The sequence below is a fragment of the Taudactylus pleione genome, unplaced genomic scaffold (assembly GCF_031769625.1).
Source record: "Taudactylus pleione unplaced genomic scaffold, aTauple2 ptg000082l, whole genome shotgun sequence".
Classification (NCBI taxonomy): domain Eukaryota; kingdom Metazoa; phylum Chordata; class Amphibia; order Anura; family Myobatrachidae; genus Taudactylus; species Taudactylus pleione.
Window position 1 is genome coordinate 240,367 of NW_028284484.1, and position 23,047 is coordinate 263,413.

The 23,047-nt window shown below is 43.0% G+C and overlaps 1 protein-coding gene across 5 annotated transcripts in view; it reads right to left on the reverse strand.

Moving 5' to 3' along the window:
- The window catches only part of KLHL17 (kelch like family member 17), a 108,440-nt gene that overhangs the window by 74,219 nt on the left and 11,174 nt on the right, over positions 1 to 23,047 (reverse strand). The window contains exon 1 of one of the 5 annotated variants that reach the window (XM_088468164.1): positions 1,547 to 1,886. The exons of the other annotated variants lie outside the window; for them this stretch is intronic. Coding sequence (XP_088324290.1) covers positions 1,547 to 1,552 — 6 coding nt within the window. The 5' untranslated portion in view covers positions 1,553 to 1,886. Of the gene's footprint in view, positions 1 to 1,546; positions 1,887 to 23,047 lie in introns of those variants that run through there. 5 annotated transcript variants of the gene reach the window in all.

The window sequence follows — 23,047 nt, forward strand, 5'->3', positions numbered from 1 at the left end:
CCGTGTGCGGGGACCGCCCGATGTGTCAGCCATCGGATCAGCCGTCGCGTCGCGCAAGGTGTATATCGCACCGTGTATGGGGGCCGTAACACAATTAAATGAGTGGACAGGTCACTGCCTTAAACAAGTCCAGTACATTCATATCTGCAAATACTCTGTTCTGCTATGAGCTTTCTAATTATCTGATTGGCTACAGACTGTTCTAGACAAACCCACTTCAAAAGTGTAAGCATGATGGACAAACAGGAGATGAGTAATGATGATCATAGAAATGTGCTCAGACCCTAGTCAAAGCGTCTAAATAAAAATGTACCTTGGACAAAATATTGCAATAATGGCTGCAGAACATCTTGGCAAACAAAAACACCTCTTACTTAACTTTAATTTTTACAGTAGAGAACAAGGATTTCCACAAATCTATATTGCATGGGCCACTGACCATACCCTGAATCACTAAGACCTCAGTAGGCTACAAGGCAATCGTCTTCCTTGGCACTCAGGCCAGTCTGCAGTGAAAAGACTAACATGACATCCCAGCTTTCCCTGGGCCCTGGGCAGCCTTGTTTTCTATTGTGCTTAACACTGGGTCTCTGTGACATCAGCGGGTGTCTGCAAAACTCCCAGTGAATCTGATATAGCTGTTCTTCAAAGAAAACTAAAGTGGTTTCTAGAAGCAAATACAATATAAAGTCATTGAGATATATTATATATCTCTCCACACATACATACATACACACACACACACACACACACACACACACACACATATTCCTGATGACAATGTGATAATACATTGAAACGTTGGCTATATGCACGTTCCTGTCTGAGAGTTTTATTTTACCAGAATGCAGCAAAATCTATATATCTATATATATTACAAACACACTGAGCTATTCATCCCACAGTGGTGTCTAGAAGTCAATCAGCAATTAAATACATACTGCTAAGGTGCACTGATTTGATATACGAAATCCAACCCTAGCACATACAGATCATCTGCAAGCACAGCCTATGATTGGGTTAAGTTCTGTTCCACAGTCTCTCCATTGCAGTAGAGAATCTGCTCCCTGTCTTGCCGGTCACTGCAGCAGTAGTAAAGAGCTGCAGAGAGCACTAGAACAGTCTAATAAAAAGGATCATTTTGCTGGGCCTGCACTAAAGAACTATGTGGGGTTTAAATACACAGCAATCCCTGTCCAGTAATGCCACTTGCCATTGTAGAGGGTCATTCTATATTCACCAGTAAATCCACCTAGCATATTTTGCTACAAAAGGTACAGCCCAGATATTAGTGCATGCTGTCACTATAAATAAAAGCAGCAAACATCATTATACACAGTATGTGTTGAAATGCATACATGTGCAGAGGATGTTCGTGTAGACAATTGAAGTGCACAGTAATTAAGTTTCTATGTGAAATTTGTCTACACTTAGGATAAGTAGATTCAGTGAAATAAAAATGCCAGGCTGCTCTACAGTCTATAGGGTAAAAGTAACACCAGCATGCCCTCCCCTGCCACCAGCAATGAATGAGGCTCATACTCACAGACATATGGCTGTAGGTGCAGATCTTATACTGTAATGTTGCCTGGATGCCCTGGACTCATGCTGGCCAGCTGATTAGACATCACACAGAGAGAATGCTTCTATGCACAGATCAGGTTGCCTAACTTTGCATACCAGGGCCGGGAGCAAAGCAGTCCTTTGTCATTATCCTGGAATAAAACCTCCACAGAATACCAAATTGTCATGGGCTGAAACTGACGCAAATCTGAACCAACCAGGTGTCTGGCTGCTCTTAAGGACGCTCCTCCCTGCTATGTGCTGCTGCAACCGAAGCATTTCATGTACTAGAAACAACAGGACAGGATTCCGGGCATTGTAATTCTGCCTGCTTCAATATGTCACCGAACAGTCTCATTCATCATATGGGAGGGAAGCTGGGAAAGGATAAGCCAGACATACAGCCAATAGCAGCAGCAGCAGCCCTGCAGTCAGAACCACCTTAAATATCACTTTAGCTGCTGCATGTTATGCCTGTGCCACCTTAAATGGAACCATGATGCTGTATGTGTTATTATAAAGCAACATATGTAACACTGCATAGTGATTCGTTAGACCTCGACTGTAAAAAGTAACATGTTATACTACAGTAAGGGCCACCTTAAAGAAAAAATAAGAGTTTGTTGTCCCATTCAGTGTGTTATAAATGACTCTCCAGCATGCAAGTCTGGACCCACAAGGGTAGTTTGTGCTGGGACTTGTTGTTCTGCAACATTTGGGGAACCACAGACTACATGCCACTGCCTAACACTTTACATACAACTAAGGGCCGTATTCAATTAGAGGCGAAAAGTCAGAATCTGTGGAAAAGTATCGCGGATGATGTAATTTCGCGAAACTTCAGATTCAATTCCAAAGACTTTTTACATACGCGGAAAGTCAATGCAATGTAAAAGGCGAAAAAGTTTCGCCTATGAATGGCAGGCAGAAAAAAATGCAGAATTGCAGTTTTGGGGTGCAAAAGTGCGGAAACCACTCTGATCCCCTTGGGACAGCACCCCAAAGAATAACTGCGTAAAAAAAAAAGAGGAACACCCCAAAAAATTACTTTGAAAAACTACAAAGTGGGGGTACACACATGAAAAGTAGCGAAATATACTTTAGGGGGGTCTGCAATAATGGGGTAGTTTTTTTGTTTGCAGGTGCATGCTGAAGGTGCGTTTTTGACGTCACTTAAAAAACTTCACTTTAGCGATTTTAAACCATGCTTGCACCCATTTTGAAGAGCCCCAAATTTGACAGTACTACTTATTTTCTCCCAAAAATACTGCTTAATGCATTTCTTCACCACTTGTGTAAAGACGCTATATAGAGGCAATTGAAAGCACTTAAGTACCCCAAATAGCTTCAGGGGGGCTAATCGAGGACATCTATACCCGGTATCCAATGTAAGTGCATCTTTTAGGGAATGTTTGGCTAATTTCCCCATCTCTGACAGCACTTTTCACCTGTTTGAATTTCGCCAGGAAGTGTTTTTGCGACCTTTGGAATTGAATACAATGAATAGAGGGTGCAAAACTTTTTGCGTCCAAATCACGCGATGTAGGCGAAAAGTACGACAGACGGAAGAGTATCACGGGTGCAAAACTAATTGAATACGGCCCTATAACAGAGGAGTTGAAATGTTCTATTGAGTCACTGCTGGAAGTTGCAGCCTTAAGTCCCCAACAATTTAAAGTTACAGCATCTTTAAAGAACTAGCACATAAAGACGGTGGAATTTTCTTCCTTTAGTGTAAAAAAAACAACACAACAAAACAATTGGAAATGCACTTTTATTAATGCTCAATTATAATAAAAAAAAGAAAGCATTTATTAGCTCAGATTTTTTATGGGACTGGAGCGGCGGGGGCGGATGGCCATGGGCTGTGCTTTATAGCAATAAGCTGCACAGCCCCTGCACTGCAAGGACGAGGTGTAATGTGCAGTGTTTTAACTTAAAGATCACAAATTACATCTTCTCCTCTGTACAGTGCAGGGGCCGTGCAGCCTATTGCAATAAAGCACAGCCCCTGACCGGCGCCTTTCAAATGTGGGGTGCCGGGCGAGCTGCCCCCTTTCCGATGCCCATGTACACACTATACGATGTGTTTACCCAGCGTCGAAATGCAATATAATGATACATCAAGCTCCATGTAAAACACTGCACGATTTGGTGTACGAGGACGCAATGTATCGTTACATGTAGCCGCATGGAGTCGTTCATTGCATCGTCCCATCTCCTGTACTGAATAGCAGATGGGACGATGCGATGAACGGCCATCGCAAACGACGGATTGGGCGTACACAGTGCAAGACCTTTACAATACATCGTTCCGATCCGCGACTGAATGTGTCGCATACGACAGATCGTACAGTGTGTACCCAACTTAACTCTGCATCTGCCCCAATCCATCTTACAACGAAACCATAGAACATAAGTATTTTTGCAATGCATATGTGTAGAAAATTATAAAAAAATATGATGTTTTAAAAAATTTATTTTCATATCTAAAATTAGATCAGCACACCAATCCACTTCCTCAGTGAGGTCAGATAGGAGAGGGTGCATGTTGGGACAAGGAACAGTGAACCTGATCCAGATTGTATGCGATGCCGATGTTTACACAGTTGGTCGATTATCAGTGTTGCACCTTGCATGTGCCAAGGTACATTATAGTATAAGTAATGCAGCTAACAATGTTAATCATCTTCATCACTGTTGTTGACATCATCATCATCACACAATATTAGCTCATCTACACTGGAATTCACCTTTACAGTCTCTGGGTCCGATTCAGAGATGGACGCAATATCGATATTTTTGCGTAATGAGCGACTGTTTGCAAAAAGGGATGTGTCAATGCAGCACTGCGCATATGTAGTGATCACATTGCAGGTGGTTCATCTGTACAAACATAATCCCAAAGTGAATGACAGATATTCATTTGGGGGTGGTAACAGCGCGGGTTGGTTAAAAGAACGCAGGTGTGTCTGACCGTTTAAAAGCGGTTTCGTGGGCGTGCATAAATTAGCCATTGCGTTTTCCTGCGCAGCATGAGAGCTCTCTGCATGTCAGGAGAGCAGCAGTATTTGAGGCAGGTCAGACACGACTTACATGCTGCGTGACTGCCCGATGTGCATCAATAGTACTGATGTTTAAGCTGTTGTACGTCGTCTAATGGATATGAGAAGACAGCAGTGGGCGTCCCTATGCTCAGCTGTGCTTTGGAAGCATTAGAATGTTTTAGAAACTACTATCCGTTAGTGTATGCAGTTGCGATTGCATTAGCGTATATATATGAAACAGGCCCTCTGTTTGTAATTCGCAGCAAAGGTTCCCTCATAGAATTTGTAGTTAATTTTGATGGACATCAGTTTGTCCCACATTTTTAGGAAGTAGCCTCCTAAGCTAATGGCTCACAAGGTTTCCGGGTGTGCTAAACACTCTTTCAAAGTACACACTGGAGGAAAATGCAAGCGGTTGCACTGAATCAGGGCGGCCTCTTGCATCATGAACGGCCGCCTCCTTGTCGATCGTTAAGCTGTGGGTTACCACCCAGAAGCTTAACGACCGACCTGGTTGATGGTCACAATGGTGATCACCATCTCGACCATCGGGGCTTACGACCAGACCCTAATATTGGGTCTGGGCACTCGTAAGCCCCAGAGAGCTTTCTGCTCTGATGGAGCAGGAAGCTCCCCACTGACATCACTGATAATGTTAGTGCGGCCGCCCACAAAACGGTAGGTGTTCGTAAAGGAACGCCTCCGTTTTGGAAACCACCCCCCAGCCCGCCTACCAAACGGGGGCAGCTGTCGATCAACATCGACAGCCACCCCTTTGGTAGCGTGCTCCGGAGCGACAGAGTTTCTCTGTCGCTCCGGGGCTTGCGCACGCGCAGGCCTAACCATTGAGTCGGTTACGAGTGCATTGGCGCTTGCGACCGACTCTGAATAAGGTCCATTGTGTCATGTGCCACTTGAGATGACAACTTGCTCGCAAGGAGCTCTTTATCAGTTGGAAATAAAGCCTTTACATAGGACTTAAACCTACGATCAAGCATTGGGTTTGCATACAACTCTGAATCAGCCATAAGGTTTGCATTCAGCTCCAATGTGTGAATATAAGTGCATTCGCAGGATCTATAATGTGCAGATCTCCTTCTGCAAGCTCGCTCCCAGTGCCCAGATGCCACAGCCAAATCGACATGCTGCAGACAGGGGGCAGTATCAGGCAGCATCCCAGAAACCTGGGGAGTGTCGGCCCCAATTTCTGAATGTGCTGAAGCCCGTGGCTGCGTGAAAACACTGGCCATGCTGAGTGCCTCCGATAACCGTTCGTCACACAGAGTGATCCGATGCTGCTTCCTCAGACTCGGCAGTGAATTACAGGAGCTGGCAGGAGGAGTTTATTTACACAAGATGTCTACTGCAGCATTAGCATATTTTAGCATTGCTGCCAAAGTTAAAAGTGTACAATTCCAGGTCCACGGTTGCCAAAAATGTACTGATCCAATTGCAAGATGTTGAATACCCTGTGATCCTGGCAAAGCGATGAACTAGTTTGCTTCGTAATTACGGGATCCACTTTAGCTTTTTTCCAGTTGTTTAATGAAAGGTATAACCTGACTCAGGCTATCAGTGTCGGAACTCACTTAATTTGTTCATTTTCAAATGGTTTCAGTAGTTTGCATAAAACAGACTATTCTCCAGTGTGCTGCAGTAAGGTAACATATCCCCCCTCTCACTATGTCATGGCTTGATGTGTACATTTGGATGGCTTGTTGATATTCCACCATTAAAAGGGTGGAATTCCAATTGGTAACTACTTATTGGTTCAGTTGGTGGAATGGCAAATGGAACTGTTCTTGCAGCTGTTGCAATCTTCTACATGTGGTTGCTGAATGCTGGCAATGCTTAAAAATTTTACGGGACACAGCCAGCATATCCTGCATGGACATTTTATTGAACCACCAAGTTTAGTTTGCGCTTAAAATTCACCCAGTTTTAATGCTAGCACAATGTTACTTGTGCTATCGGAAATTAGACATCTTGACGTGAATCTTAGCGGGGTAAGCCATTTTGCGATCACATCCCTAAGTTTATTAAACAGGTTGACACTGATATGCCTCTTAGTGAAGCCAGTGAGAGAACAGCCTGCCTGTGAATGAGCGGTCAATGTGTTTAGATACTGCTGCTGCTGATGCTAATTAACCCACCCAGTGGGCTGTCACAGTCATGTAATCTTTAGTTTGACCAGTACCGCTTTGTTTTGTCACCACTAGGGAGTAAATTTACTAAAAGTGAGAATTTTTAGAACTGGAGATGTTGCCCATAGCAACTAATCAGATTCTAGCTATTATCTTCTAAAATGTGCTAGTTAAATGTTAGGTAGAATCTGTTTGGCTGCTATGGGCAACATCTCCATTTCTAAAAATGATCACTTTAGTAAATATACCCCTAGGTTTTGTCCATCCTTAGCACCCTCAATTTCTTTGTCTAAACTATCATTACTTTTACTACTACTCATCCTCACACTTGCAGAGGGTGCAGAAATGGTGTAAGGAGGCTTCTCTAGGATTACAGTGTCAGAAATGTCAGACTCACACATAGCACTCGTGGACATCCCTTAGACTCTCCTTAGGAATCTGTGAAGTTTAAGAATACACAGTTTGTTCTTCAGCCTTAGGGGTAAATTTACTAAGAATAGAGTCTGGTCGAGTTTTTTTTTTTCAAACTCGATTAAGATCGCTGAAACTCGGGTGATTTGAGGCTCCTGCAACTCACAAATTTACACAGAAGAGAGTTTAGCTGAGAGTGAGATGGCCGATGGTGAAGCAGATCGAGATTTCTCCCCCGAGTAGCAAGTTTGGAAGGAGATTACTCACCCGAGATTGCAGTGTTTTCTCTCTGAAAAACTCTCCCGAGCTAGCAGCCTGCACATATCAGTGAGATATGTGTAAGCTGCTTGTGTTTTGTACCTGTAAAAACTGGTTAATTGTGTAAAAAAAAAAATGACATGAGGTTTCCCCCCAAAGGCCTAACCAGCCCCGGACTTGTCAGCCTGTCCTGGTACCTAAAATTACAGGGAACAAAATGAGTAGGGTTCCACCGTAATTTAGGTACCAGCACCAGGCTGCAGGGCCAGTCCTGGTTTTAAATATAGAGGGGAAAAAAAAAATGCGTAGGGGTCCCCCTATAATTAAAACCAGCACCAGACCCAAAACGACCGGGGTGTAATGCCACAACCCGGAGACCCTATTACCATATTTCCAGGGCCAAAGCATTCTCACTCCAAGTCGCTCAGGCCAAGCCGGGGAGGTGGGGACCTAGCAAAAAGGGGTCTCCCCTCTCCCAAAACCCCAGGCCTGGTCTGAAGCCCGGGGATCTTCCCAGCACCCCTGGGCTGTGGTTACGGGGTAATAAAGTGTTAAATTGAAAGAAAACTATTGTAGGTGCCAGCATGCCTGCCCTTTGGCACTTGTGGAACTACAAATGCCAGCAGGCGGCCAGCACCTGTACCTCCACTGTAAAATATATAGTTAAATAAAGACACAACACAGACACCTTAGACAGTACAGCTTTATTACACACATACATCAATCACACATACTTACCTGTACCAGCCGGTCTGCCCACTTTTCCTAGTAGATATCCGTGTGGAATGACCTGCAAAAGAGATCGTATACTCACCTCCATCCTCGCGCTGGTCTCTGTAGCATCCAGGGGTCTGTGCAAAAAAACAAACCGAGTACCCGATCCATATACTTACCATTAGCGGTGTATGTGTGTGAGCACATACACCGCTAAGCGGCTCCCGAATGAACAGTGAGAACAGTCAGGAGCCGCCAGCCAATCAGCGGCCGCTGCTTGGCTCCGGCTCCTGACAGTTCGCACGTGGGCTGACTCTTTCATCCACTGTTGCACCTTCTTGTACCCAGTCTTCCAGTAGAACACCCTTGATATAGAAGAAAACAACATGGCTTTGAATTTGGATTTGCTTTGATGTGCTTTCTTCATTCTTGGTGATGATGGCGTTTACCAGTGCATGGACTGGCATTTTGTCTCAGAATTGTGCTGGAAGATCCATGTTTCAGAGGTAATAACTATATTTTAAAAAAATGTGAATCCGCTTGAATTTGTTTCAAAATGTCTGTACAAATTTGCATTCGATTTCCTATCTGCTGGACAGTGAGAAGCCTTGGAACTATCTTAGCACAAGCTTTTGTCATGTTAAGATCTTGATGCAAAACTTGTCTAACATGTCGAGGTTTACCATTTCGACGGTCAATTCAAACATTTTTCATTTGTTTTTGATGTGCAAGGCCTTCCGGGACGTTTATCATCTTCGACATCCTTACGCCCACCACGATATCTTTTGTGCCACTCAAACACACGTGCATGTGACATTCAATCTGCCCCGTAAACCTCGCTCAGCATACAGAAAGAGTCAGTGGCCTTTTTAAAAAATATGTAACAAAAATATTTGAGGTAACACGTTGCTCTACTTTTATACTAAGCATTTTTATGTTGCACGGGAAAAACACTACTTCTAAGAACGCTGCGTGATAGCAAACTATCTGTGCGAGAGGGGTAAAACATGCAAAACCATTTTTTGACAGTCCAAGGTCAATGTTCCCCCACTCCCTTTGAACTCTTGCAGTATGGTTTATTTTTTACAAGTAGTCTTTTTATTAAATAGCCACACCTCGTAAGACAAACAGTGATAAATACGCTTGCAGTCACCCTTCCCATCCACTCCATCTACTACAACACCCTCTATGGCAACCAAATGGCATCTATTTGAAGCACAACTACAGCCCAAATCCTCTCCCTCTCCTAAGTGAAATGGCGCCTCTTATATGGAATCCAAAACAAGAGAGATATGAGATTTCCGGGAAAATTTTATTTTGCCTCGTTTTGAGATCCAAACTGACCCGGGACTCTGTTCTCCTTGGCAACCTCAAGTTTGGGTTTGCTCGGTTTTCAGCAAAACGGTACAGAGTTATTAGAAGTGGAGATGTTGCCCATAGCAACCAGATTCTAGCTATTTTCTTCTAGAAGGTGCTAGTTAAATGTTAAGTAGAGGGAATAGACCCAAAATAGCAAGAAGCACTCTCACCCTCTCCAAAGCGGTTGGAGGAGTAGCCTTCCCAGACTTGGAACGCTATCATTCAGCTTGTATTCTTAGTCAGGCCAGAGATTGGTTTATAATTGACTGCCCCAAACCCTGGGTACTTATTGAAAGGGAATTTATGTGTCCCTTCCCTGTTTCTGATTTATTCTGGTTGCCCCCCTCTGAAATTTCCTTCAGGCCAGGATTTTGTAAAGCAGTTCGGACTACAATAATGTGCTTGCATGCATATGTTTCCTTAGATGAAGAAATTTCCTTGCCTTCTCCTAATCTGTCTCTCCAATCGATAGCTAATTTGATTCCAGATTTGTATTTAGGTTCATGGGTTGGGGCGGGCCTTTCTTCCCTGAGTGACGTATTTACAGAAAATGGTCTTGCCCCATTTGTGTTTCTTCAAACTCAATTTGGACTAATGAAGCAGGACTTTTATAAATACTTACAGTTGAGACATTGGTTGCAAAGCCACCTCCCTTCTCCAATTAAGAAACCTGCCTTCCACCGTTGCTGTTGCTTCGTTTCCAATCTCCTAATCATAAAGGAGGTATCTCTTGGTGGTATCAGTGTCAGATAAGAATAAATAAAAAGGGGAAATTACCATGCCAGATCAAATGGGAGAGAGATTTAGCTGTAGATCTTTCTGAAGATGATTGGAATATTATTTTTTGTTCTGGTTTTACAGTATCCAAATGTATTAATCATTCAGAAATGTATTACAAGCTACTTCAGAGAGCATATTTTACACCTGAGAGGCAACATAAAATCTGGCCCTCTGCCTCCCAATTATGTTGGCGAGACTGTGGTTTAGTTGGAGACATTCTCCATGTTTTCTGGTCATGTCCCCTGCTTCGACCCTTATGGAATGCCGTGTTTTCCATGATAAGTAATATAGTTGGAACATCCATTCCTGCAGAGCCCCTAACCGCTTTATTTCATTTTTATCCTGGGACATTATCCTGTGGTGAGAGATACATCATGGGACATATTTTAATAGCTACGAAGGCTGCAATTGCTCAGGGGTGGAAGACTGCTAACTTGCCCAACATCACAATGATAGAAAACAAGGTTCAGAAGCACTTTGTTTTTGAAACATTGGATAGCAAATATTCCTCCTCTGCTAACTCCATCCATATTGGTTTCAATGGGGAGAATATAGGGAAAAACAAGGTCATTCCACTATTTATAGTGTTCCTGTTAATTTAGGTGTTCTCTGCTCACCTCATTCAGATTCGTGGTAGTTCTACTAATCATTCCTTTAGTATCCTGTTTCTAATTACTTTTATGTGTATTAAAAGTTCTCTTTTATGTCTATGAATCAAATGTTTGTAAGCTGACCAATGATATTTTGTTTTGTGCTATGCGATATGTCTGGCTTCCCCCGTTTCCCCTTTTTTTCATTCTGTATCCTCATTTATTTTTCAATACTAAATTTTCAATAAAAACTATTATGGAAAAAAAAAAATGTTAAGTAGAATCTGACTGGCTACTATGGGCAACATCTCCACCCTTAAAAACTCTCCCTTTAGTAAATATACCCCATGGAGTCAAGGATGCACAAGGTCAGTTCTTGTTCTCCCTATTATTTCTAGTTGTGCAACCTACTGTATATGCAGTTCATAGAGATCAAACTGCATTGCTCAAAAGGAAGACAAAAAGAAAGTCTAGCATACAGTTTCATGACTTGAAAAATGGCAAGTAAATTCCCTGGCTCTATTAGACTCTAAAGCTACAGATGGTGTCTCATAATAAAGGCATTTCATTCATTTTTAAATTCTGTTAGTGAATTTGTCACAACTTAACCACGCTTACAGTAATAATCCCTTCCCAAATCATTTCTTACATTTGCAAATGGGCGATACCTTGTCCTTGCATAGTCCAAGGTTCCAAAACTTCCTTATATAAATTCTTGGATACAGAGCCGTAATTAGACTTTTTGGTGTCCTGTGCCAGAGAGAGCATTAGCGCCCCTCCCCCTTTTTTTAAATAGGGACATAAGATAGTGCACCTGAAAAAGGGCCATGGCCTCATGGGGAAGGGCCAGGGAAGAGATAGGGGCAGCCAGGAGATGCTGGGGATAAAAGAAGAGGAAGCTACCAGTGAGAACGATAATAAACAGGAAAACTGACAGGCCCAAGCAGTGTCGCATGCCCTGCGGTGCCCTGTGCCATGGCACTGGTCCCACTACCCTAGTTACGGCTCTGCTTGGATGTATATATAATGTTCTGGGGCATTTAGCTCAGTAGACTGGTCAGTGGTGCAGTATCTAGATGCGCAAATAAACATCACCACACAGCTTGTTCAGGGCAGCTAGTCTGCATACGGATTCTCAATTTCTCAATTATACCCCTTTCAGACATACAACCCGGGAAATTTCCTGCTCAGACCCGGGAATTTCTCCTGTGCAAATTCCCGGGTATTTGGTCGAGACCCCCCTTTCACACTACAGTGTCTACCCGGGAAATTCCCAGGTAGACCCCTTTCAGACGAGAGCAGAGTTTTTCTGCTTACCTGCCTCTTTTCTGCCGTCTGCTCCTCCCAGCCAAAGGCCGGCCAATCGTAATGCAGTTTTTTTTTTTTTTTATAATTTTTTAACATTTATTTTAATTCCCTGGTGGTCCAGCGGGAGTGCGGGCGGCCCGCTGTGGCACAGCCGGCCGGTGCTGGGGGTGGTAAGCAGCAGCGCTGAGCGTCCTATAGGACGCGCTGTCAGCTCAAACAAAGCAGCAGCGCTGAGCGTCCTACAGGATGCTCTGCGCTGTCAGCTCAAAGCAGCAGCGCTGAGCATCCTATAGGACGCTCTGCGCTGTCAGCTACATGTCAAAGCTGCTTAGTGCTGCCCGGGAGTAGTAAATTCCCGGGTAGCACCATTCAGACAGAAGCAGGGTAATTTCCCGGGACTTAAGCCCCGGGAAAAACCCTGGTCGATTGCAGGGGCGGCTACCCGGGTAGGTACCTTTCACACAGACATGTGACCCGGGAATTTTGGCCGAGGCAGGCCAAAATCCCGGGAATCTCAGTATGTTTGAAAGGAGTATAGTGTCACAGTCCCTCCAGCCTAACACTGAATCAGTGGCTCACAATCCACATCAGCTAGCCTAACTCCACTACAATATAAAAATGTGTGTGTGTGTGTAATATATATATATATATATATATATATATATATATATATGACAAAAGGTGAGAGAACAAGCGCCTCATGGTGTAATATTTTTGGGAAACTTTATTTTATATATAAGCAGTAATCCAATATGCGTACCACAAATTGTATATGGGCAGGCAGTTAGTGTCTTTAAGTTTTCCAGCTTCACAAATGAAGGAAGTGTATCACAATCCTCTGGACATGGACCAGTTGCTCTGTTGGAACCCTTTTTCATTAGCCAGCGATGAACCACTACACTAGTAGCCACATCCTGCGTTACTCTCCGCTTCCCACCGGCAACAGCAGTCACGGGGTTAGCCCCGTGACTACTGCTGCTGACGATCTGTGTCCAGAGGGTGGTGATTCACGAATGAAGGAAGTGTATCTGGAAAACTTAAAGACAATTTTGTGGTACACATATTGGATTACTCCTTATATAGAAGATAGTTTCCAAAAAATATTACACCATAAGGCGCTTGTTCTCTCACCTTTTGTCTGTTCATAAATCATCCGTGACCTTTGAACAACAGTCCACTTGGAGAGTTGAAGGCTGCCACCGCTATTACGGGAGGTGCATTAGGAAAAGAACATTCCTTAATTAGGATATCCAGATTAATTACGAAATCAACATTGGGGTGTAGCACCAGTATTAGTACCTGTGTCTGAAAATTAATTATATATATATATGGTCGCCTATTATTTCTAACCTCTCCCTCTGTAACTTAGCTCTATCACTTTATTATTTTGGTTGTCTTTGTCATCTATGTCTGTTTTACAGTGAGGTACCAAAACTGTACCCCATAATCAAGAAGTTATAATTAGTGACTTCTACAATGTTTATAGCAGTAATGTATAGTGGCACACTCAGAGTACCCACAAACCCTCCACAATGGACCAAATTCTTTATTAAGACAGAGCCAGTTTAGTCTCGGTCTCTACATTGCCGGTACTGGAGCTCCGATTGGGCTGTGCTCCTCTTCAGTGTTCACCAAGATGGCCCTAGAGGTAGCCACTATACGCCGCTATACATGCCCAATCGCAGCAATTACTCCCATGGGCCATACTGCTCATGGCTTCAGAGACAGCAGGTAAGGGCTGCTGTGTCACTACATTATAAAGGCTTAATAGCAAGGAAAATGGGAGGTTTATATGTATTGGTGCACTTATTGTATCATGTATATCTATACAAATTAACCTTTATTTTAGATTATAAAACAGTTTTTGCAATAGGAAACCATCAAAATATATTAAAAGTAATAGAAAAGTGTTGTAGAATGAAAAGTGTGTACTTAAAACAAGGTGCTCTTAGAGTATAAAATATCATCACATTTCCCTGCTGTAAGTGTGTACTAACTATATATATATATATATATATATATATATATATATATATACATACACACACACACACACACACACACACACACACACATATACATACACACAAACACACACACATATATATATTAGGGGTGAGCGGGTTCGGATTTCTGAAATCCGAACCCCCCCGAGCCCCCCGATCCGAGGCCGATCCGAGTCAGGCTCGACTTTTCCCGCCTGACTCGGATCTGAAATCGAGGCAAAACGTCATCATCCCGTTTTGGATCCTATATAAGGTACCCGCGTCGGCACCATTTTCTCACTCGGCTGTGGACAGTGAAGAGGGAGGGTGGGAGTTAGGGCTGGCTGGGCTGTGTAGTGTAGTGTAGTGTAGTGCAGAGTAGTGTTGTGCTGTGCTGCGCTGCTGTTGTCCATAGGGACTGTGTCCACTACTTCAAAGTCCATAGGGGCTGGCTGTGTTGTGCTGTGCTGCTGTTGTTGTCCATAGGGGCTGTGTCCACTACTTCAAAGTCCATAGGGGCTGGCTGGACTGTGTTGTGCAGTCAGTTGTCCATAGGGGCTGTGTCCACTCCAAAGTCCTGTGCAGTGTCCCAGTCCTAAAGGGGTGCTGTAGTGTTGTCCAGGGGGTGCTCTGTCCGTCAGGGGTGCTCCCCCCAAGTGCTAAAAAAAATATATTTTTTCTGTGTTTGTGAATTGTGTGCGCAGTAGCCGCACGTGCATCAACAAAGTAGTGCCAAACGTGCGCCTGTGTCATAAGTAAAGGGCCGGCTGGCTTGACCGTTAAAGGGTGCTGTAACCCCCAAAGTACACTCCAAACAAAATAAAAAAATATTTTCTGTGTTTGTGAATTGTGTGCACTGTGGCTGCACGTGTATCAACAAAGGAGCAGCGCCAAGCGTGCGCCTGTGTCCCATAAGTAAAGAGCCGGCTGGCTCATTTCTTAAAGGGTGGTGTAACCCACAAAGTGCACTACTCTCCAGCAAAAATAAAAAAATATTTTCTCTGTGTTTGTGTGCGCCTTAGCCGCACGTATATATCAAATCGATATAACATAAATGGAGGACCAAACTTTCTCCGATAAAAATAAAATAGAGAAAGATCAAGAACCACTTCCTCCTAGTGCTGAAGCTGCTGCCACTAATCATGACATAGACGATAACATGCCATCAACGTCGTCTGCCAAGGCCGATGCCCAATGTCATAGTAGAGGCCACATACAATCCCAAATGACAAAGTTCAGGAAAATGACCTTAAAAAAAACATTTAAATCATCTGAAGAGAAACGTAAACTTGCCAATATGCCATTTATGACACGGAGTGGCAAGGAACGGCTAAGGTCTTTCCCTATGACTAGTGTGTGTCATACTAGTATGACTAGTATGTTCATGAATAGTGGTTCAGCTTCACATGACGATGGAAGCCCTCCTCCCACTAAAAAAATCAAACGAGTTAAGCTGGCAAAAGCACAGCAAAGAACTGTGCGTTCTAAGAAGATATCACAAATCCCCAAGGAGAGTCCAAGTGTGGTGGCGGTTGCGATGCCTGACCTTCCCAGCACTGGACGGGAAGAGGTGGCTCTTTCCACCATTTGCACGCCCCCTGCAAATGCTGAAAGGAGCACCCACAGTCCACTTGCTGATATGCAAATTGAAGATGTCACTGTTGAAGTACAACAGGATGAGGATACTGGTGTAGCTGGTGCTGAGGAGGAAGTTGGCGAGGAGGATTCTGATGGTGATGTGGTTTGTTTAAATCAGGCTCCGGGGGAGACAGTTGTTGTCCGTGGGATGAAAAAGCCCATCACGGTCATGCCTGGGCGGAAGACCAAACATTCCACCTCTTTGGTCTGGCAATATTTCTATCCAAATCCGGACAACAACTGTCTTGCCATATGTACCATATGTAAAGGTGAAATAAGTAGGGGTAGGGACGTTAACCACCTAGGAACATCCTCCCTTATACGGCACCTGCAGCGCGTTCATAAAAATTTACTGTCAAGTTCAGAAACTTTGGCTAAGACCGTAAGCAGTCCAGGGACACCTAAATCCCTTTTTCCTGTTTTATCCAAGGAATCGGTGGATAAGGACGACATCTTGCCTCCGTAGAGCCAGTTTGTGCAGGGACAGATTAATTGCCAGCTTGTTTTGTGGGGGCCCAAACGAACCAATCATTTCAGCCACAGTCATGTGGCAGACCCTGGCACTGAAATGATTGGTTTGGTAAAGTGTGCATGTCCTGTTTATACAACCATAAGGGTGGGTGGGAGGGCCCAAGGACAATTCCATCTTGCGCCTCTTTTTTTTCTTTGCAGTATGTACTGTTTGGGGCCTAGTTTTTCAAACTGCCATCCTGTCTGCCACTGCAGTGTCACTCCTAGATGGGCCACGTGTTTGTGCCGCCCACCTATTGAGGTTAATAATTGCATAGGAGCAGAAAAACCCACAAATTCTGTGATTTAAGCCGTTTTTATGCTTTTTAAAAAAAAAATACAGATCCAAAACACAAAACCCAGAACCCAAAACACGGAAGGGTGGTTTTGGCAAAACCAATCCAGATCCAAAACACGAAGATAGATCCAGATCCAAAACCAAAACACGAAAAGTGGCCGGTGCACACCCCTAATATATATACACACACACACACACACACACACACACACACACACACACACACATACATACACACACACATATACACATACACTGATGAGAAGTTACATTTAGTTCTCAGAAATATTTTGCACAGTTTCATATTATTTATAAAATGTGTTTATATGGTGCACAAAATGATACACAAGTACATGATAAAAATGTACTAAAAGTAACGGTACCAGGGCCGTAGCTAGGGTAGTGCGGCTGGTGCCATCGCACAGGGCACCACAGGTCAGGGGGCGCTGTTTGGGCCTGTCAAATTTCTGTTTATTATCATTCTTGCTTGTAGCTTCCTCTTATTTCATCCCCAGCATCTCCTGGCCACCCCTATCTCTTCCCTGGCCCTTTTTTGGGTGCCTTATGTCCCTTTGAAAAATGAGGGGGGCGCCAATGCTCTTTCTGGCACAGGGCACCAAAAAGTCTAGTTACGGCTCTGAACGGTACACTAAGTGAATAAGAAACAAGTGTGCTTGTTATTTACAGTAAAAAAGTTTGACTACACCAAACAGTGTACGTGGTCTTTTTTGGAAACCCCCTTTAAAAATCCTGCATTTTCCCCGGAGGTAAAGGTAGGTGGGTATGAGTACCATTACATGCTGCACTTAGTAGAGTAAATGATGTAGCTGGGAATGTAAAGTTTCTCTTAGGTTATATGTATTTCACATTATGTATTTATGTTAACTTTTCAACATTGGTACTTGGAGCAACGGCATTTATACACTGCGGGGTTGATTCATAGCTGTATGCAGACCCGATGGTTTGCGTACAACTCCGATGTTTGAAGATCTGCACATGTGCAGGATCTGTGCTGTGCATGTGCAGATCTCCCGCGAACTTTCTCGCAGTGACTGGGCGCCGCAGGTTGATTGACAGGCTGCGGCTGTTTCCAGGCAGTGTCAGGCAGCGTCCCAGAAAGCAGGGGCGTGTAGGTCCCGTTTTCTGGGCATGCTGAAGCCAGTGGCTTCGTCTTTGTACGCAGCTTCAATAGCTTCAGCTGCGTGAAAATACCGGCCATACTGAGTAACTTCAAGGTTACTTAGGCGATTGATGGTCGCGCAGAGTGTTCCGATGCTGCTTCCTCAGACGCAGCTGCAGATCACAGAAGTCGTCAGGGAGTGACTATTTACGCTAGACTCCGCCTGCGGCATTAGCAGATTTAAGCAGCAGCGATGCTAAAAGCGTACAACTCGGAATTGTTAATGTAGATCTGCCATTATCTTTATTCGCTCATTCCACCAATGTGCTATTATTTATTTAAATAAAAATCTTATTATTATTATTATTACATTACAATCACAGATGTAAGCAGCCATTACAGCAGGCCTGACTAGGTCCTATACCTATTTCTCTTTCTTTTAATCTAGATTAGGGCATTTTGAGGCTCTCCACCTATTGTAGGACTACTAGACCCAGCATGCCTTCACAGCCTTTGGCCATCTTTACATAATGCTGCTTTGCGATCTTCCTTCTGTACGAATGATTCTTGGTCTTGCAGTCAAAACTTCTTTGAATATTGAAAGAAAAATTCTGACAAAAAGAGCAAATATGAAAAAAAGGGAAATAAAGGCATCTGTAACACGGCGTGTAATTACCATAAGCCAAGAGACTAAACAATGTGGAATGTCACATGCACACTGGAGCAAATGGTTTAAATGGGACCTGTTAGGAGGAGAACTTGTTTTGTATTCGACTACCCCCCACTTCAATGTTTCCCCAGACCAATGTTTTGAGGAAATGCTATTGTTAGGCATTTCCTTACAACAAATAAGAAAGTCATACAAGTCTCCTAACAGATCCACTTTAAATTATGTAAGTGACACTCCTTTACTCCGTGTGTCCTTGGTTTTACCACTTGTTACTTTTACACAGTTGTGGTAACTCCAAAAATATAGATCACTAAATTATTTCTAGAATGTTGTACAGTTTATAAGAATAAATTGAACAAGTACTTGGACAGTCATTATAAGGACATTTTTTTATTTTCATTTTACTCATTGCCATCTAAAGGCTCATAGACGGTGTGTATGAGCCGACCTAGCCGGCAATGGACCCGGAGGGGGTGCCAGCATACACACTTGCTGATGCCAGCAACGACGAACGACGGCAGGGGTGTGTGGCATACTGCATTCAGCAACATGGCATCGTTAACGATATCCCCAGATTGAGCTGCATGCACAGCCGACTGGGGATATCGTTAACGACCCGCGTGAGCATGCATCTTTGGTCATACAGACCATACACACTAGACGATATATTGTTGAATGATATCATTATCGTTCACTTTTATCATCTAGTGCAGTGGTCTCCAACCTGTAGCTCGCGAGCTACCGGTAGCTTGCGGTCATAATTTTGGTAGCTCACCTAGCGACAGTACTGCCGAGTCAACTAGGAGGAAGTGACCTCTGACGTGTGCTCCCCAGTGGCATCGACGCCATAGGTGGAGCCATAGGGAAGCAAGTCAGGTGATTGCCACAGCCTCTACAGCAATCACCTAACTTGCTTCCCTGTGGTTCCACCCACAGCGTCTACGCTACGGCAGAGCGAGTGACTCCCATCCAGCTCTGCAGGAAAATCACACAGCAGCCCTGTCTATATCTTTGCTCCCCTACTCCGCTTTTATTTACAAACTACAATATCACTGTAATAATTAAATGCATTTTTATTTTCTATGAAACATTTATTTTTCATTTACATTAAATAACCTTCAATTGTTCTGTTATTAGTCAGATTTTTTTTTCTACAATTTTAGTAACTCTTCAGGAGGTTTAATGTTTCTAAAGTAGCTCACACCTCAATTAATGTTGGACCACTGATCTAGTGTGTACACGGCATAAGACAATGTTACTGAACCCAGAGGCTCTCTCCCACCTGGATGGAAGCCTCAGTAATGACAGCACCAAAGGCCGTATTCATTTAAACATGAAAAGCCGTTTTCGGTGAAAAAGTTTCGCCGCTGACGTCATTTCACCAGGCGGAAAAGTATCGTCTTATTCAATTCCAAATACTTTTCGCGTACGTGAAAACGCAATGCAATGTAATGAATAGGTGGTGAAGAAAAGTGCAGAATTGCAGTTTTGGGGTGCAAACGTCGGGAGACTACTCAGCACCCTTGGGACAGCCCCCCAAAACATAACTGTTTGCAAGTATGAGGAGGTGCTTTTTTGATTACAGGTGCTTGCTGAAGGTGCGTTTTTTAGAACTTCACTTTTGCGATTTTTAACCATGCTTGCACCCATTTTCATGTACCCCAAATTTGCTGGGACTAGTTATCTTCACCCAAAAAAACCCTGCTAAATGCTATTCTTCACCACTTGTGCAAAGACGCTAAATTAGCAGCTATTGAGAGCATTTAAGTACCCCAAATACCTTCAGCAGGCCTATTTGGGGCATCTACATTGATCCCCAATGTTAGTGCATCTTTTGGGGGGTGTCATGCTGATTTCCCCAAATCTGACAGCACTTTTCGCGTTTCACCAAGTTGGCGAAAAGTAGATTACACCAACGGCAAAATTATCGTGGCTAATTCAATACGGCCCCAAGTATCTGATGGAGGTAGAAGTGGGGACATCTCTTCCTATCACCACTGATCTAATGGTCACTACACGGGAATCCACAGCAGTTACGTCATGTCCTTTTGTGCGAAGGCGCTAATTTGTAGGACTGGAATATTTTATCACATTCAACCTACTGTTTTTGATATTTTGTTTCATATGCTCATTTCACCAGCTTAGATCCTTAGTCAGGCTGCCCCCCCATACACATTACTACATCACCAGAGTTTTACTGGTCTGTGGAAGATCTTGCTGCAGGTGCCGAGATTTGAGATCACAGGGCAGCGAGTAGCAGTAAGGATGTATACTGTGGGCACCAGGGGACACTGGGCGGCATACTGTTGGCACTGGGTGGCATACTGTGGGCACTAGGGGACACTGCGCGGCATACTGTGGGCACTACATTTTGTCCAACGCATTTGTTGTGCTGGGTGTTTTTACACATTTTACTTTTTAATAAGATTGCGAGTATATAATTTTGACAAATGTATTGTTAGGAGATGCCACAAATTAGTTGCCCTGGGGCCCACGCAAACCTTAGACACTGTGAGGGAATAGATCAAAGATGGTAAAGGGGTTGCCCAAAATTAAACTTCTCCTCTATAGCTGCACTTGAACTAAGGAAAATATTTGCTAAATGTGTCCTTTCCTCGGAGCTCCGCCGATCATGTATTACATAACCGGTGAATCAACAAAGCTCACTTTCTTTAAAAGGACCATATGTTCCCGGGTGGTAGTGCGGCTTTAATGGGAGTCTTCATTAGGTCTATCGTACAACCTAAACAATCTTATTTGCCTTGAAACAGACTCAAAAGGAAGAGTGCCCCCCTGTGGACATGTCGTCATTACACATGATAGAACACATTTGCTGGCTTCACTAAGCAATGGCTGAATAAAGTAGAAGACCCAGAATCACCTTTGCTTTTTAAGGCCAGTATACAGTACATATTTCAACATAATGAAATAAACCGAGCATCACAGTAATTATAAAAATACATACAAGCTTTCTATACACCAGTCATGATATAATAAATAAATTTGTCTATTAAAAGAATAAGATGTTTGGTGAATGCATGTAATAACAGAAGGAAAAACTGTTGATCAGTCTATAAATATAGGGGACAACAATTTTTATTTTACGATTCTAGAATAGTGCTGAATCTGTCTCTTTTATAATGCACACTGTAGGTAAGGAACGAGATGAATAAAAGTAAACGACACAGGTATCATATAATATGGTGACAGGTGTACTTCAAAATAGCTCATCAAAGCAATATATAGAAGTAAGCACATTTGCTTGTATTTTACGAGGCACAGAGTTTTCCACATTGAGAAAGGTCACCACTGCAGTTCCTGCTCAAGTCAGACTAGGGTATTATTATTATTAAGTGATTCTACTGGTTTAGCAAATGCACGCAGGAGTCCATTGCTTAAACATTAGTCTTGTTTGCCCAAAATCATGCTGAAAAACTTAAAAAAATAATGTATAATTTCTGAAAGTCTAAACATGCATTCGCTTATTTTATTTTTTTTAATCTGTTTATTTTAAAGCAAACTATACAATACGAATAGCAGGAATAAAACAAAGATATAAGACATTAAGGGCCGTATTCAATTAGGTGCGAAAAGTCACGTTTGGCGAAAAGCGTTCGCTGGTGCGAAAACTCCATAGGCTGAAACCGGCGAAAAGTTTTCACCATCTCAGATTAAGTGATAAAATTGGCAAAATCTCTATTATTTGGCTAAAAATATGTGGACTTGGTTCAGAACCCTTTGGACCAAGTTCCATCAAATCAACGTTTCAGGTTTATTTCAAACGGTCATCAGGACACATATACAGTACAAGTGAATATACCATACCTTAAATACCCCAACACCTGGCACTTGAATCACAACCAGCTCAGTCTGCGGCACCTGTTCCCACCTCCGGAAACTTCCCGCAGAGTGTGTGCTAAGCTCAGCCCCCTTGTACTGTATATGTGTCCTGATGACGGGTTGAAATAAACCCGAAACGCTGATTTGATGGAACTTGTTTGAAATCTTTTTATTAACCCGTGGAGTGCCGCTCTCTCGATCTTGCTATTTTAACACATGACTGGCACTTCTGTATTTTCATTATGTGAATGGGAGTGCCAACTCTATGGACAGAAATATTATAATATATAAATATATATATGTATATATATCACACACACACACATATACACACATACAGTACTAGACAAAAGTTTGAACACACCTTCTCATTCAATGGTTTTTGTTTATTTTAATTATTTTCAACATGGTAGATTAACACTGAAGGCATCAAAACTATGAAAGAATACATATGGAATTATGTTATAAACAAAAAAAAGTGTTAAACAAATCAAAATATGTTTTATATTTTAGATTCCTCAAATAGCCCCCTTTTGCTTGGATGACAGCTTTGCACACTCTTGGCATTCTCTCAAATCAGCTTCATGATGTAATCTCCTGGAATGGTTTTGAATTAACAGGTATGCCTTGTCAAGAGTCAATCTGTGGAATTACTTGCCTTCTTAATGTGTTTGAGACCATCAGTTGTGTTGTGCAGAGGTAGGGTTAGTACACAGTGGACACCACTATTTGACTACTGTTGTAATCCATATTATGGCACCAACCACTCAACTCAGTAAAGAAAAACGACAGTCCATCATTACTTTAAGACA